This window comes from Xenopus laevis, chromosome 4L (genome assembly GCF_017654675.1).
Source record: "Xenopus laevis strain J_2021 chromosome 4L, Xenopus_laevis_v10.1, whole genome shotgun sequence".
NCBI lineage: Eukaryota > Metazoa > Chordata > Amphibia > Anura > Pipidae > Xenopus > Xenopus laevis.
Window position 1 is genome coordinate 116,394,632 of NC_054377.1, and position 16,896 is coordinate 116,411,527.

At 38.5% G+C, this 16,896-nt stretch overlaps 1 protein-coding gene across 1 annotated transcript in view; it reads left to right on the forward strand.

The window, feature by feature from the left end:
* The window catches only part of sell.L (selectin L L homeolog), a 56,883-nt gene extending 40,393 nt beyond the window's left edge, over positions 1 to 16,490 (forward strand). The window contains exons 14-21 of the mRNA XM_041591058.1: positions 953 to 1,060; positions 5,691 to 5,876; positions 8,496 to 8,681; positions 10,187 to 10,372; positions 12,974 to 13,096; positions 13,186 to 13,216; positions 15,236 to 15,282; positions 16,174 to 16,490. Coding sequence (XP_041446992.1) covers positions 953 to 1,060; positions 5,691 to 5,876; positions 8,496 to 8,681; positions 10,187 to 10,372; positions 12,974 to 13,096; positions 13,186 to 13,216; positions 15,236 to 15,281 — 866 coding nt within the window. The 3' untranslated portion in view covers position 15,282; positions 16,174 to 16,490. The remainder of the gene's footprint in view (positions 1 to 952; positions 1,061 to 5,690; positions 5,877 to 8,495; positions 8,682 to 10,186; positions 10,373 to 12,973; positions 13,097 to 13,185; positions 13,217 to 15,235; positions 15,283 to 16,173) is intronic.
* Positions 16,491 to 16,896: the final 406 nt, after the last annotated feature.

Genomic DNA, 16,896 nt, shown 5'->3' on the forward strand with positions numbered 1-16,896 from the left:
TTTCCATTAATAAGAAACATATTACACTAAGGACTCTAATTCCCAACCTCACTGGAAATGATTGAGGTTCCTAATTCCTGCCCTTTAGCTGAGATATTTGGTCTCATTTACAGACACAAGTGCTAATTAGCAACTAGATTTGATCAGTTTACTGCCAGGTAGGAAATGAAATACAAATATCTGAATGGCTGCTCTGGGCAACTGCACTGCTACAATTTAGCATAGTAAATTAGCACTGTTGTATTTTCTTAGGTTTAAATGGGTCATAGACCCGACACACCCACACCTAGAAACAAATGTGAGTAAAGCTAAGTTCACACAAAAGAATACTTTCACAAAATTATGCATGCGTTGAACTGACTTAAAAGTCAACAAAACTTGACCATACTCATAACTGGCAACTTCTTCAAACACTGAGATCACACCCAACTAAAGAATAACCCCCATAGGTAATAAAAGGCAATAAGTTTGTCTAGGAGCAGTGAGCAGCCAGTAAATGTTACCATAATAAAAAAAAAAAATCCTCACATCTGTAGTTTACTGATGTATAAAACAAATTGCTTTTCATGTGTCAGTACAGAAAGAAGAGTGTGCTTAGACCTATAGGCAAGACACACACAAATGTCCCCACCCTCTTTATATCTTTACACCTTGACATGAAAGGCAAGTGCCATGGGTCACCTTGCACAATCCATGGTGCTTTCCATTTATGACAGTGGGACGTGATTTAAGACAGGTAGGTGTAGTTTTGATTTCCACAAAAGCTGGGGCAATGAAATATTTTTTTACCCCAACCCTGACTGCTAGAATAGTACAAGTCCTAGGTTGCAGGACTTACAGTATGTTTTTAGGATATTCTTAAATTTTCAAATATATTTTAAGTAACCTCTTGCTGATTTGTAAGCACTGTGTTTAACTAAGTAAAATAAATATAAATGATTATGTGTTTTAGCCAGCTGCAACACTACATCCTGCAGTCAGCATGGAGACTGTGAAGAGGCTATAGGCAACTATAACTGTACCTGTCACCCAGGATTTTCTGGACCAGATTGTGAACACGGTTGGTACTGGTTTTAATGTGTATATAGGGCCAGATTCAATTTGATGAGAAAAAGCTTATCTTATTGTTTATTACCTGAAAACTCTATTGACGTTTATGGTAAAATCTGGAATTGACTTACCGTAGGTTTTTCTCATCGGATTGTTCCAATAATGTCTTTCTAATTTATTGTTTTAACACTTGGACAAGGAAAAATCACTGACTTCAGCTGCTGAGGATACTGGGAACCAGGTCCAGACTGAGATTCACAACAGGCACTTGCATTTTAAAGTACACAGAGGCCTTAACACAGGGATGCCCAAAAGGTAGATTGGGGTCTACCAGTAGACCTTTAGCTGGTGATCAGTAGATCTCAAGACTCTGCCAACAAACAGCTTGTCTAAATCACCCTCCTATTTCATGCTTTTCATTCAGATATTTATTATGTTAAGGTTATGTAACACCCTCTTGGCGACCCCCCTGGTGCCAAGATTGTACCGTCTTCCCAACTCAGGTCCTGAGTCCCATTTGTAAGGTGAACGGGTACTAGGAAGTTCCTCTCCTGGCAGTGCCTCCACCTAATGGGATCTGGGAATACACTTGCGGGTGGCCCCATTAGGAAAACATTGAAACACACACTTTGCTGTATAACAATATTAACTTTATAATAAAGAAAGTGCAGATTAAAGGGTAAGTAAATATTCACAGTACTAATATGCATTCAATAGCATGACCCACTACCCTGGGGAACCTGTGCAAGTCCAGTCCTGATACCTCCCTGCCAGGCAAAGTCCCACACTACTCTTTTGGCAGACAAAGAGTCTCAGTCCCTTTTCCCCAAAAGAGTACCAGTGTCCCCAGGTAGCGCTACCTGCCCAAATACTTTTCCCTGGGATTTACACAGATGGGTAGGCTCCTCCAGAGCTGGAACAGGCATACACAGCGATTAAGTCCTCAGAAGCTCCAGGCTCTCCTAGCCGAGCACACAACTTGTTTTATCTTCAGGGTATTGCTCCCAGCACTGTCCATAGCGCGAGCACGATAAACCCCCTTTACTCATTACAACACAGCTCCCAGCACTGTCTATAGCACGAGCACTAAAAATTCCTCCTCTGCAGAACTACAGCTCCCAGCACTCTCCATAGCGCGAGCATTCAAGATGTCCATCTAAGCTCCAAACCTGCATGGTTGAGCTTACCAGGCTTTAGAGTACCCTGCAAACTCCTTTTAGCCCCCTACATCTTTGCATGTGTTCTGTCCACCTTCTCTCCATGAAAGTGAAAGTAGGAATCCATCCTGTGAGCACTCCTATATATCCAAAGGTGGTGCAGCAAAGGTGGTGCAGCGACACCTTTTGACACCTTCTGGTATCTGCCAGCCATGATGCACAGGGACAAGGCTCCAGCCCCTTCCAAGACCCTAGGAAACCCTGTAGCTACACAGGCAGGGGATTTCCACCATGTGGTTTCAGGCCATAGGGGAATTAACCCTACGGATCGCTACAGTTACATAAGAAATAGATGTTGGTTAAATAAAGCAATATACATCTTCTCATAAATCAATATTTAAGTTATATTTTCCATGGAACAGAATGCTAACAATGCTTTTATGGATGTAGATCATAATGGGTCAACATCATTAAAAATAGACTCTGCCTTAGTAATGCATGGCCACTCCCCCACAGGCCCATTAATAGTGACTTTCTATGGCATCTTGCAGCAGCCCCTCTGACATTTGCCAGAATCCACAGTTTGCCTGGAGTTCCCATGTTCGAAAATCTGTTATATTTGTCTGTTTATATAAAGAAATGTAGCAACATCAGAGAACGCAAAAAACTAAAGTCTGAAATAGAAAAGAAACCTAAAGAAAAAGTAGGTGGGTAAATAGGCTGCTAAAAGATAGATTTATGATTACAAAGGGTGCTAAGTATCTTCAAGCACTTTACATTTTCCTTGGAAACAGAATCAAGGGGCTTAATCTTTTATTGAATAGGGAGTGTTGAGATACACTTTCATTAATACTAGCAGAAGTAGTAAGACCAGTACAGGTATTGGACCTGTTATCCAGAATGCTCTGGACATGGGGGTTTCCAGATAACAGATCTTTCTGTAATTTGGATTTTTATACCTTGAGTCTACAAGAAAATCATGTAAACATTAAATAAGATATAAAGGAATAATTATATATCTTAGTTGGGATCAAGTACAAGCACTGTTTTATTATTACAGAGAAAAAGGTAATCATGTTTAAAAACTGGGATTATTTGATTATAATGGAGTCAAATGAAGACGCCCTTTCAGTAATTTGGAGCTTTCTGGATAATGGATCCCATACCTGTACCAGCTTGATCTGTGCTGAACAAACATATAAAGCCAGTGGCTGGACATAGAAGGGGCAGAAAAGCAAATAAAATGCCAGGAAGTAGATATTCCAATTTGAGTTCCATGGAATACATGCAGGAAGGAAAGTGCATATCAAAATAAGCTTGTATTCTCACTGCCTCTGTTTTTAAACTATAGTATGTGTAATTAGTGTTCCTCTAGAATTCTTTCAGGATGTGGGTAAGATCTTATCTAAATAAAAAAAAAATGTTTACTTACTGCACTCTGTGTTCATACTAATTTTCCCTTATCTCTGGTGGGAAATGGGTCATAACTGCTCATAATTTCCTAAAGGGTGGTGCTTCCGAATATCTGTGTGTGTGCAAGGTCTCTAAGATAAATAAAAGATTGCATGCAAAATACAGACAGTTACAGGTTTAGGGCAGAGACACACGTGGAGATTCGGGGAGATTTAGTCACCCGGCGACAAATCGCCTCTTCTTCGGACGACTAATCTTCCCGAACTGCCTTCCCTAGAATCGAAATCACTGGCAGGATCGCACTCTTCATTTCCCAAAGTTGCCTGAAGTTGCCTCACGAGGAAACTTCGGGTTACTTCGGAAAACGAAGTGCTCTGAATGCCATCCCGCCGGAGTTTCAGATTCTAGCCCGGCGGGAAAGCAGTTCGGGGAGATCGCCCAAAGAAGAGGCGATTTGTCGCCGGGTGACAAATCTCTCTGAATCTCCACGTGTGTCTCTGCCCTTACAGTATGTTCAAAAGAGCTACGGTTCAGTGCTTAAGAATAATCAGTTTTCCTCTTTTGTTAACATCTGGAAATACTGTTATAAAGTATACTTATCTCTAATAATATCATTCCACCCTAATCTACCTTTTACACAAAGGTGTCCTTAGTTGGAGATTTTTCAAAAATTTACACAAGGAATAAAAGTGAGAAGAGTAAAATTCATTAAAGGGGAATCTAAATAATCTTATGTTATACAGGTATGGCATATCTTATCCAGAAACCTCATTTGCAGAATGTTCTGAATTGTGGGAAGGCCATTATCCATAGAGTCCATTTTAAGCAAATAATTATTGTTATTTATTGAGCTAAACAAGGAAAAAAATGGAACACTAAGATACTCCATGTGTATAATTATCTGCCTCGCAAGGACCAAACATGGAGTAGATTATATTTCCCTGTTTCCCTGCTTCGCTCAAGAAATAACAAAAACCCCCATAGATTTTTCATGATTAAAACAATAGGCAAAATGTTTGTTCATCCCAAACCCTATTTAATAAACTCCTGTTGATCAAATGAGTATACTGGCCCTTAATTTTCATATACAAATTAGCTAAATCACAGAAAATAATCTGCAAACAAAAAATATTGGTACCATTCGCCATCCAGTGGTCTAATGTCATGTGATTTTGAGACTTTGGTTTTGGTTTGACCAGGTACCAATTTGACTAAATACAAATCCTGCTAAACATTTTGGCCACATCCAAAATCAGAGATGATGTGTATCCCTAGTCTCATCACATACAGAAGCTTTGGTAACACTGTTCTACCTGCAAGGGTACAAAAATATAGGAAGCAACCAGGCTGCCAGGGAAGGCAGTTAATAATTAGTGATGGGCGAAAATTCATTAAACGCATTGAAGTCAATGGGCATAAAAATAATTTTGACACACAACAATTTTTGACGTGAGCGACACTATTTTGTCCAGATACATTAAAGTCAATGGGCGTCTGAATAATTTTGACGCTCGACAATTTTTATGCACGTGATTTTTTGTGATGGCAGATTTTTCGAAGACTAATTTTGGCCGCAGTTTCGCAAGTACATTCGCAGGCGTGAAACTTGGAAATTTCGCCACAAATACGTCTGGTGAATTTATTCAGCCATCATTAATAATAATCTTAGTCTAAACATCATTTTCTCCCCAGTTATTGAGACAGGAGCTGATCTACTTTAGTCAGTGATGTTGCATGATGATGCCAGCTTACATTTGTGGTTCTGTGTTATTACTGCGATGTGATATTAAAAGTTAACTCAAAGGTGAACAATCCCTTTAACTTAACTTAACTTAACACCAGGGTGGTCTAGTCTAGGGTCTGATTTATAAGTCGGAGCAAAAATATTAATACATGGTGATTTTCTATCCCCAAGTATTATAGCGAAGCTCTGAAAATAGGCATATTATACATAATATACAGGCAACTTGGAAAAAAAGGAAAGCAGAGTCTAAACTCTGTACAATGGCCACATACTGACAAAAGATCTGTTTTCAACATTGTTCTTACTAATTCACTGTTTCAATTTAGCCATCACGTGTGAACCACTCCAGAGCCCTCCCCATGGCTGGATGAACTGTAACCATGCGTTTGGAGACTTCAAGTTCAATTCAACCTGCAGCTTCACTTGCATGGATGGCTTTCTGCTGAATGGTTCAAAGTCCATGTCCTGCAACTCTTCTGGAGATTGGACACAGGCAGTACCTACTTGCACAGGTAACTACCATCTACAATACACAGGCTAAACTGCTTACTGTTCCAGTCACTCTGCCTTAATTTTTATTCTATTTTCCTAAAGAAAATAATAAGAACTAGTTCCAGTAGTCAGCCCCCAATACCAGTACACAGGCTGATATTTGCCCCAACTTATCTGTGCCCCCATAGAATGTCCAGAACTATAGATTGCTCAGCAGTGTTGGTGCCACTTTTAGCTGTGTCGCTTCTTGACCCAGCATCCATCCTGGTAATGAGCAAGCAGTGCAGATACACTGGCACCCGAACATTGATTTTGGGCTATTGGGCATGGTCCTGGATAAGATTTGTGATGGGAATAATGTCATATGACTAAAGGTGGTGGTATAGCTCTGCAGTTCTGGATGGGCAATGGGCCACAGTTGAAGTGGAAGTGATCTGATGTGGATTTAGGAGGCAGGTGAAGGATCTGTGCCCTGGTATTAAAAATTAAAAATGTGGCAGGAGGTTTTTCTTTCCCTTTAACATCTTATTTTGTGATACCTTAATCAATTGAGAAATTAATTCAAATTTTAAACGTTAATTGTTTGTATGTTCTCCCCTTTAAAAGGGACAGAGAATCTCTTCTCTGAAAAGCAAAATCATTAGTACAAGGCACAGGTACATCTGGGACTCACCTGATCACAGGCTGACAGGTCAACGAGGGGCTAACGGCACAAACATTATTACAAGGCACAGGTACATCTAAAAGTCACCTGATGGCAGACTTACAGGTTCAGAAGGAGCTAAGGCCAAATTCGGGAAAAAGGGAAATTAAGATGTTTAAAATGTTGTGCAAAAGACAAAATGAGGAAACTTTAAAAGACAAATTTATAGACGTGGAGGACTTTTATTTTGCTTCAGTATCACAGCTTTTGTGAATTCCACCATCGTCTCTGAATTTAGTTGTTCACTTCCTGCATTTAACCATAGATATTTTATCCATTAGTCATGTATAAATTGTATATACACACGTGGCATAGTAAGGTACACCATCTCTTTGCATCTGAGTCCCCAACTATACCAGCAAAAGGAAGATACAGTAGGTGGGTTGACAACAGAACCATACACACACTCTCAGTGTATTATGTGCCTCAACAGGTCCATGAGAGATAGGGAAAGCAGGAAATTATTTTGCCTGTACATCCCCAGCACTGATCTCTTAGCAATGGCTTGTCACCAGTTTGGGAATGCCCCCAGGCTACCTCTGCTGCTTAAATACTTGCAGGCCAAAGCACACACTCTTGTAGTTTTATCAAGGCCTTTGCAGGTTTGTCATCTTTGCAGTGTCAGGAAGAACATGCTCGTTGGCCAGAGAGCAAGGAGGTAAGAGAGCACAACGGCTTAGCTGGGGCGTCTTACAAATACAAAGCACAGATACAACTGATGACAGACTGACAAATTAAGGAGGTGCTAAAGACAAATTCATTAAAATGTTGCATAAAATATAAAATCTGGAAACTGTCTGTTTAAAAGACAAATGCGCAGAAGTGGATCTGTGACAGTAGGCTGCCAACCATTGCTTTTTGTTGATGCATCACAATGCATTGTTGTCCATTATGATGATATATACAATAAAGTTGCACACTGAAGCTGAGTGAATAAAGAAAAGAATGGACAAATGAACCAATTAAAAGGGTCCTCCACCTCATAATAATGTGTAGCACTTTCTCCTGCCAGTTCAGCAGTTCACTGGAATTTGAGTTGTTGATGCATTGGGTGTGTGAATGGAAATGGTGAAACAAAATCAGCTCCATTAACGTTAACATGAGAAGTATGTGTTGTTCAGCAGTTTGGTGTTTCAGACACCATTACTTATTTATTGTAAAAAAGTACAATAGCAGGGTAATCTTTTCTATTTTGGCTTGTCTCAGCACTCCAGAAATGTCGACACTTTAGTATCATTATCCTCTTGTATGTTCTGCTGAAAACATATTTTTATGAGTAACTTGAAACCTATTTTTATATAGAATCTTGTGTGCAAGACGTTTTCTCCATCAATGGAATAATTTAACTTAGGCAAAATGAGGCATAACTGGCATGGAAAGCAGCAACTACCACATTATAATCACTATGGGGGCATGGACTGTAGGAGCTGTTTTGGATACAGATGCAGGTGTTGCCAGGGGCGCTTCACCAATGAGGCAAGCTGAGAATCTCGCCTCAGGCGGCAGCGCCCCAATAGGTACCAGGGGGCGGCAAAAATGCCACTCCTGGTACTTTAAGAGCCGAATTTCTGATTTTTAAACTGGAAATTCGGCTCTCCTAATGCAGAGAGCGCAATTATACTCTCTGCACTAGCGTCCTGTCCCTCTCGGCTGCCCTCGTGGACCTCCCGGACCCCCTCTGGCGTTAAAAAGGTGAGCGCACGGGGGAGGGGGGGGCGGCAGCAACTGCAAGCTGCCTCAGGCGGCGGAGGGGCCAGCATCGCCCTTGGGTGTTGCTCACCATAAGATAATCGTTATAATTACAATGTAATTAAAGGATTGTCAAGAGTGAAAGGATGCTTAGGTTGCCCAACATGGCCTTATCTGAGAATGTTTTCTCTTTTGGTTTTTCATTTACTAATATTTGCCTTACACTTGTATTTTGTTTTGCTCTTAGCAATAGGATGTGAGGCCCTCCAAAGTCCTCCCCATGGAAAAATGAACTGTACACATTTGCTTGGAGAATTCCGATACAATACCAGCTGCAACTTCACTTGCTCAGATGGCTTTGTGCTGCACGGGTCACACTCTGTTACATGCAGCTCTTCAGGGCACTGGACAGGTCAATCTGCTACATGCACAGGTTACTACATTCATAGGCTTCCTCATTGTGCTTCTTATTCTATTGCTACTGGACTTTCAAATGCCTGGGTGAAAGACAAGATAAACATGTCTATACATGCAATTCTAAAAAAAACCTCAGCATAACAGAAAAAAACCCCTATTATTTCAATTTGTACCAAAGAAAGAGTTTTAATAGACACTGACACCAAGCAAAATGTTCTACTAATGAGGAGTACAGTACATGGCTTGTCTAAAGACCAGTGAAAATAAGATAAAGCCCTCAGGACCCAGGGCCAAGCTCAAAATAAACAGAAAACCTTTATTCAAAACATCATACTAAAAAATATACATACAAACTCCATGTTACTCCACCTTACGCATTTTATAACAGAAACTCGTTATCCAGAAAGCTCTCCCATAGACTTCATATTATCCAAATAATCCCCAATGTGTTAAATTATTTCCTTTATCTCTGTAATAATAAAACAGTACCTCGTACTTGATCCAAACTAAGATATAATTAATCCTTATTGGAAGCAAACACGGCCTATAGAGTTTATTTAGGGGCAGATTTATCAAGGGTCGAATTTCGAAGTAAAAAATACTTCGAAATTCGACCATCAAATTGAAATACTTTGAATTTGAATATCAAAGTATTTTTCACCTAATCTGCCCATCGAACAATCGAAGTAAAATCGTTCGATCAAACGATTAAATCGTTTGAATCGAACGATTCCAACGATTTTAGTGTACGATCGAACGATTTTACTTCGATGTGTGAAGACTTAGAAAATGGTTGTAGAAGGTCCCCATAGGCTAACATAGCACTTCGGCAGGTTTAATTTGGCGAAGTATTGAAGTTTTTTTTAAAGAGACAGTACTTCGATTATCAAATGGTCGAATATTTGAAAGATTTTTACTTCAAATCGAAGTAAATTCGAAGTTGTGGTATCCTATTCGATGGTCGAAGTATCCAAAAATTACTTCGAATTTCAAATTCTTCGACCCTTGATAAATCTGCCCCTTACTGTTTAAATAATTATTTAGTAAAATAAAGGTATGTAATTACAAATTACAGAAAGATCTGTTATCCAGAAAACCCCAGGTCCCAAGCATTCTGGATAACAGGTCCCATATGTGTACTCACACATCATCTATTTGATTACAGCTGTAGTATGCAAGGCTCCTTACTCTTCCCTCTATGGGTAGTTACATTGTGCCCATATATTTGGAGATTTTCCCTTATTACTCAAATATCAGATGGGTTTTACTTACCAGAATCCAGATCAGTTCTTTATCAGGTCACAGGGGACTGGGCAGATTTAACAACCTTGTGTGCAGGTAATTAATCATTACTGCATTTAATGCTATACTAAAATAAAATTTTCTACCTAGCGCCATATCACATTTTTTGAGTTGTCTGCCTCCTGATTTACCTGATCATGCCCATTTGGACTGTTTAAACCAGAGCAGCTAACATTTTTTGCAGAAATAAACATAACAATGAACTTATTGTTTTTACAGTTGTCATCTGCAATGCCCTTTCAAGTTCATCACCAACGACCATGAATTGTTTTCACCGAAACAGAAATTTCAGTTATGGAGCAGAGTGCCACTTTGACTGTGCAGATGGTTTTGTGTTAAATGGAACATCAATATTAAGATGCCTTTCTTCTGGATATTGGTCTGATAGTGTACCCAACTGTGAAGGTCAGATGTTGCAGAAAATATACACTACAGAGATTTACATTACAACCAAGTAACATCCAGTCAGTACATCTACTGTATAGCATTCTTATTCATATAGCACAGGTACCTTTTTAGAAAAGTCTCTAAGATAACCCAAATGAGTATGATGTATCAAATAAAGCAGCAGCACTCTGGTATCTTTGAAAAATTTAAAAACTTTACTCAAATGCCAAAGGCAATGTTTCGGGCTACGCAGGCCCTTTGTCAAGCCATTAATTAACAGTGTCTAAATGTGCTTAAATACCCACCACAGGGAGGAGTCACACCATTCCACCTCCATATTACCCATGAGTCACAGTGAGCTATTTCCATATCAAATTACATTCAATGTACCAAATTAACCCATATATTAAATGTCTCATACTCATATATTGTTACAAAAAAGTGGATTGTGGAAAGTGCTATATAGTAACAGGTAATAGATAAACATCTTTTTAAACAGTGACACAATGTATTAAAATCCTTTTAAATAACCTTTGCAACATAAGTGTCAAGGACAGGAAGCCTTACTTTGCTTTATCTCAATATTAGACCTCTTGATTTTCTTTATCTCTGGCTCCAATGCTGAATTCAGGGAACTAATACCCCAGAATTACTTTGAATCAGGAGCTCCCATATCTTTAAATTTCACTGTCCTATAACACAATAAAAATAGAAATAAAATTATTATATAGTAGTCATTTTAAATCTATAAACAGACACATGTTAAAAAAACAAGCATATCAATAAAGTCAACTTCAAGCACTTACTTATATAAATAACATAGGTGTACATTCTCTATTCAAACCACCCGGCGTTAGAGTGCCCAATGTATTAATCCAACGCATCTCTAATTTCTTAAGGATTTGTTGTCTGTCACCGCCACGTCTTAATCAGGTAGACCACAAACCTAGACTCACAAGTATAGTATTTTTTAATCAAAATATTTTTACCCGTATGGGGATGTGTAAAGGAATTCCCTTTAGTAATATTATTGCAATGTGCGCAAGATAAACAAGGGTATGTCCCCTTTTGGGGGGTTCCTAAAAATTGTTGTCGAAGTTTCGTTTGTGGTCTACCTGATTAAGTGCCCATGTGGGTTAGCGTATGTGGGTGAAACGACACAGAAGGTGAAAGAAAGGATAAAGCAACATAAATCTAACATACGCTGTAAATTGTTGCATCTACCGATACCCACACATTTTCATGAAATGAAACATACGGTTTCACAACTACGATATCAGGTTATTGATAATCTGGAGCCATTAAGACGTGGCGGTGACAGACAACAAATCCTTAAGAAATTAGAGATTCGTTGGATTAATACATTGGGCACTCTAAAAGTTTTTACATTTTTCAAAGATACCGGAGTGCTGCTGCTTTATTTGATACATGTATACTTTGCCCTGGCAGGGGGTAAAGGAGCCTAATCCGCTTTTGAAGCACACATTAACTACATTTACCAAATGAGTATGATGTCACATTGTTTCTTAAAGTTTGACGGCTTGCTTGTTAGGCATACAAACATTCTAAATTTCCACTAGAATCTTCTGAGGCTCAAGTGAACTTTTGCACATTATGATTGTCACTTCTCACAGACCTGGTTTAGTGCCAAATGTTACATTCTGGTTATTACTTTATTGCTGTACATACCAGGATTTGTGTAAAGAACATAGCTGGACTATTTGCAGGAAGTCTTAGAGGCAGATTTAGCAAAGGCCAGACTTGATTCCATGGAAAAAAAACTCCAGGGTTTTTGTCACCGGAGCATTTTTTAGGTGCTCTTGTGGATTACAGAATTCCAGACTATGCATCAGAGGAGCTATATATATATATATATATATATATATATATATATATATCAGGGGTCCCCAACATTTTTAGCCTTCAGGATGCTCTGTTTGGCAGTACACCTGGTTTTTATACAACTAAAACTTGTCTCAAAATCCAAATGGATTTCAAAAATAAGCACCTGCTTTGAGGTCACTGGGAGCCATATCCAAGGGGTTGGTAAGCAACATGTCGCTCATGAGTCACTGGTTGTGGCTCACTGTTCTCCCTCTCTCTCTCTCTCTCTCTCTCTCTCTCTATATATATATTTAAGTCACACTACAAGGCTAATTTCTATTTTTTCATTTAGATTCCCATTATATGGCAGTTAAACAAACACTCTGCATCACAATTTAATAATAAGCACTGTAGTCAGCTTCTATGACAGAACACAAATTTTCTGCTTGATGTTTTTGATCACCCCTAAGCTCAACCCCAGTGCAGGGCACACAGAGCAGGTTCAGTGCTACTGACACTTAAAACATGGTCTAACAATTCCCAAGATGGCAGGCATCTGTGGACGACTTTGAAGGTCAACACGGTACAGTAAATTCAGTACATAGAATAGAAGCTTTCTATATTCATTTTTGCAGCTTAGTTCTCATTAAACACGGACAGAATAATTCAAAGAATAATCATACAGAGTTTCTTAAATAAATGGGCAGAATGAATGATTGCCCAGGGCTTGCAAGGATTAGCCAAGAGTTCATATGTTGGCAATGATATATTACTATACCATTTTCTTTTTTTCAGGTCAAAGTGTTTTGTTTGGGAAGCAAATTCTTTTATACACTGGTAGTTCAGCTCTTGCTGCAGGTGGGGTTGCCCTTGCAGGTGGCCTAATCATATTTATAATCAAACAATTACGCAAGAAACGTAAGACCATTTTTTTGAGTTGTATTCTTGTACAGTAATTTGTGTTCACGATACAAAACTAATCATTCTAACTATACTTTTCTCAACAGAAGACAACTCCATCCTACTACCACATCCAGAGTAAGTACTTCCTATCACATTAAAATAAGAAAGAACCATTTGTACCACTTCGGTGCTACTGGGTAGCTGTGTAGTGGGTACACACAATTCCATACTTTCCAAATGCCCCATAGTCAGCTCAAAATGTTGAGGTTTCCAGTACAATATAATTGTAAATCTTTATGATCAACAATAAAAGATAATTGATCATAAAACAACTGTACTAACATAGATATGACCAACACAGGTCTCTATATTATTTGTAAGAAATGGTGGATACATTTACCTCATCATAGCAATGATAGTTTCAGCCAGCATATAGATTAATGCAGATAATGAAATAAAGTTTAGCATCCGGCCTGGAGTTGAACCAGCATCCTGGTGTTTTTATGTTGTTTACATTACCTCTGATCTATATGAGGAGACAGCTAATGTCCTGGTTCACTGTTATAGGTATCCTTGTATTCCCTGGTACGATGGTGAGCTCAGCTGTTACTAATCTGGCCACAGGTGCTCAGTATTAGCCATTAGTATGCCTATATAACCCCCTGCACTGCACCCTGCTACCTGTTCCTGTCCCATCCAACTTTATGGTTCTGACCCTGGCTTGTTCATGACCTTGAGTTTGCCTCGCAATTTAGATGTAATATGGGGCCCCTGTGAGAGTAGCTGGATTCTCGTGCGGTAATTCCTGTTGGTACCCAAGTAGCTGAGGGCCATGACCAAAGCCAAAGATGATTGTTATAGGCAGAAGAGCATGCCTAGACAGGAATCCAGAATCCAGTTCTGCCACCTGTCTGGTTTTGACCTGGACAGTCCGGTTCTTTGAAGAGCTGCCCGGGTCAAAACTGCTTGCCCGGTTTTCCAAATAAGGAAAACCAGACAGGATTCCCTATGATTGACACGGCAATTGGCCAAACGCTGCATCATAGTTTCGCTCCCAATGTCACTGTCTGCCCCCTCCGAGTCATGGCCCCACCCCCTGTCCGGTCTCCACCGGTGTAAAATGTGGCAACCTTAATCCAGTCACTCCCCTGGGGTTTGGGTTTGCCATACATGACCTAAAGGGGCCCATTTACTTAGCTCGAGTGACGGAATAGAGGAAAAGAAACTTCAAATTTCAAAAAGTTTTTTTTTGGCTACTTCGACCATCAAATGGGCTACTTCGACCTTCGAATGATACGAACTAAAAATCGTTTGACCATTCGATAGTCGAAGTACTGTCTCTTTAAAAAAAAAAAACTTTGATCCCCTAGTTCGCCACCTAAAACCTACCGAAGTCAATGTTAGCCTATGGGGAAGGTCCCCATAGGCTTTCTAAGTATTTTTTGGTCGAAGAAAAATCGTTAGATCGACGGATTAAAATCCTTCGAATCAAACGATTCAAAGGATTTAATCGTTTCGATCGAACAAATTGTGGTAAATCCTTCGACTTCGAAGGATTTCCATTCGGCAGTCGAATATCGCGGGTTAATTAACCCTCGATATTGAACCTTAAGTAAATTTGCCCCAAAGTCTCCGTGTGCAGAATATATTCCTATCCTATATGTTTTATTGTAAAGTTTTTATTGTAATAATATTGTAATGTGTTTATTGTAATAAACAGAGCATATTATTCCACTTAATGTAAAAATGTACATATTCAGGCTTGGACTGTAGAATCAACACAACATTCTTATAAAGCTTGTGGTACAAACTCTTGTTGCAGCCTTGTGATTTGTACCTCACTGGTCATGTCTTAGTCAACATAAGTAAAATCATCGATTTCTTACTGATGTTATTGCAAGCCTATTTCATAGAATATGTATGCAGTACAAGGGAAATACTAAAAATTATGTGCAAAGAATATCCCACAATAATAACTTAAATGTGAAATATATGTTTTAACATATATATAACTTCTCATGCATTCTCTTATGCATTTGCTAAATTATAAAAGCAGAGTTTCTGTTGTACAGATTTCCATCGTTAATAATTAGTACGTACGATTAGTGGTACGATTGTGCATGTAGTAACTTCTGCTTTCTTCTTATAATGTAGAAATCCTGTAAATACATTTGAAAATCCAGCATTTGTGAATTCATAAGGTTAGTATGCTGTTAATTCCTTTCCTTTGAACTAAACATATAAAGTGTTATTGTTTGGTATCCAGAACCCCGTGTTTTGCTGAACATTCTTCTTGTTTGTGGTAGAATCCAATGACTCACAATATCTTCTGTACTGTATATTGTCAGATATTCTTCTGCATATATTTGTGGAAATATTAAAATAATCCAAAATAAATTACAATTCTTTACTCCTTATCAGACTACTTTTATGGAGTCACTAACCATTACATGCCCACTGCATGAGTATTCCTGTAACCATATTTTGTGAAAATCACTTTCACACAGACTAGAGTTAATATCTTTAGGAACTATTTAACGTGCCTGTATGTTTTTGGAGTGTGAGAAGAAACTGGAAACCCACGCAAACAAGGTGAGAACATACAAACTCCTTGTAGATTATGCATAGATTGTAATGAAAGGATCTAACCAATGAACTGCCATGCCCCATCTCCATTTGCACACCTGAGCAGCTAACCTTTTAAGGAGAACTAAACCCTAAAAGCTGGGAAATATGTCTAGCCCCATGTCAGATTTCAAAATTGAATATAAAAAAATCTATTTGCTCTTTTGAGAAATGGATTTCAGTGCAGATCTCTGCTGGAGTAGCTCTATTAACTGATTCATTTTTGTAAAAAATAAACCAATTTCTATAATGTATTCTTTAAAGAATACATATTTTAAAGAATAATTTTAAACATTTTTGTACTTAATAACCCTCCTTCCTCGTAACTAGGGGTCACACACCTCTTATGCATGCTTGTGCCTCTTATTCCAGCTGGAAATGTGATGCTGGAAATTGTGAGTTCATAACGAGCATGCATCATGTATTAGATCACAGAAAACTTTATTAATTTTTGTTTTTGTTTACAGATTACGGAAGAGATCATGAGAAAGAATAAAACAAAGAAATGTAATTCTGTATATAAACACTATGTGCACAGTGGGCAGAAAACAATGTGTGATCCACAAGCCCTTGTATCCATGGTATGAAAACCAAGGGTAAAAAGAAGGCTCGGTCTGACTAGTGGGTTTTCTGGAAATGCAATATTGGGGCATTTAGTTTATCAGCATTAGACATTGAAAAGTTCCTAAAGGTTAATGGTATCAGTCTCTCAGGAATTAAAAAAATATACAGGACCTGTTATTCAGAATGCTCGGGACTTGGGGTTTTCTGGATAACGTACCTTTCCGTAATTTGGATCTTCGTACCTTAAGTCTAATAAAAAACCATGTAAAGATGAAATAAACCCAATAGGCTGGTTTTTTTTTAACCAAAAGGATTCATTATATCTTAGTTTGGATCAAGTACAAGGCACTGTTTTATTATTACAGAGAAAAATAATTTTTAAAAATTTGGATTATTTGGATAAAATGGAGTCTATGGGAGTCAGCCTTTCCATAATTCAAAGCTTTCTGGATAACAGATCCCATACATGTATTTTCCTTGTATTTGGTCAAGGTTCCCAAGGCCCATAACCTAGCTAGAGTGAGTTGTTGATCCACAAATATGCTTTATGACCTTCAACGACCCACATTAAATTTGTAAGAATTTATTAAACACTCTACAAAGTGTAAGCACAGCTACTCTGCTTT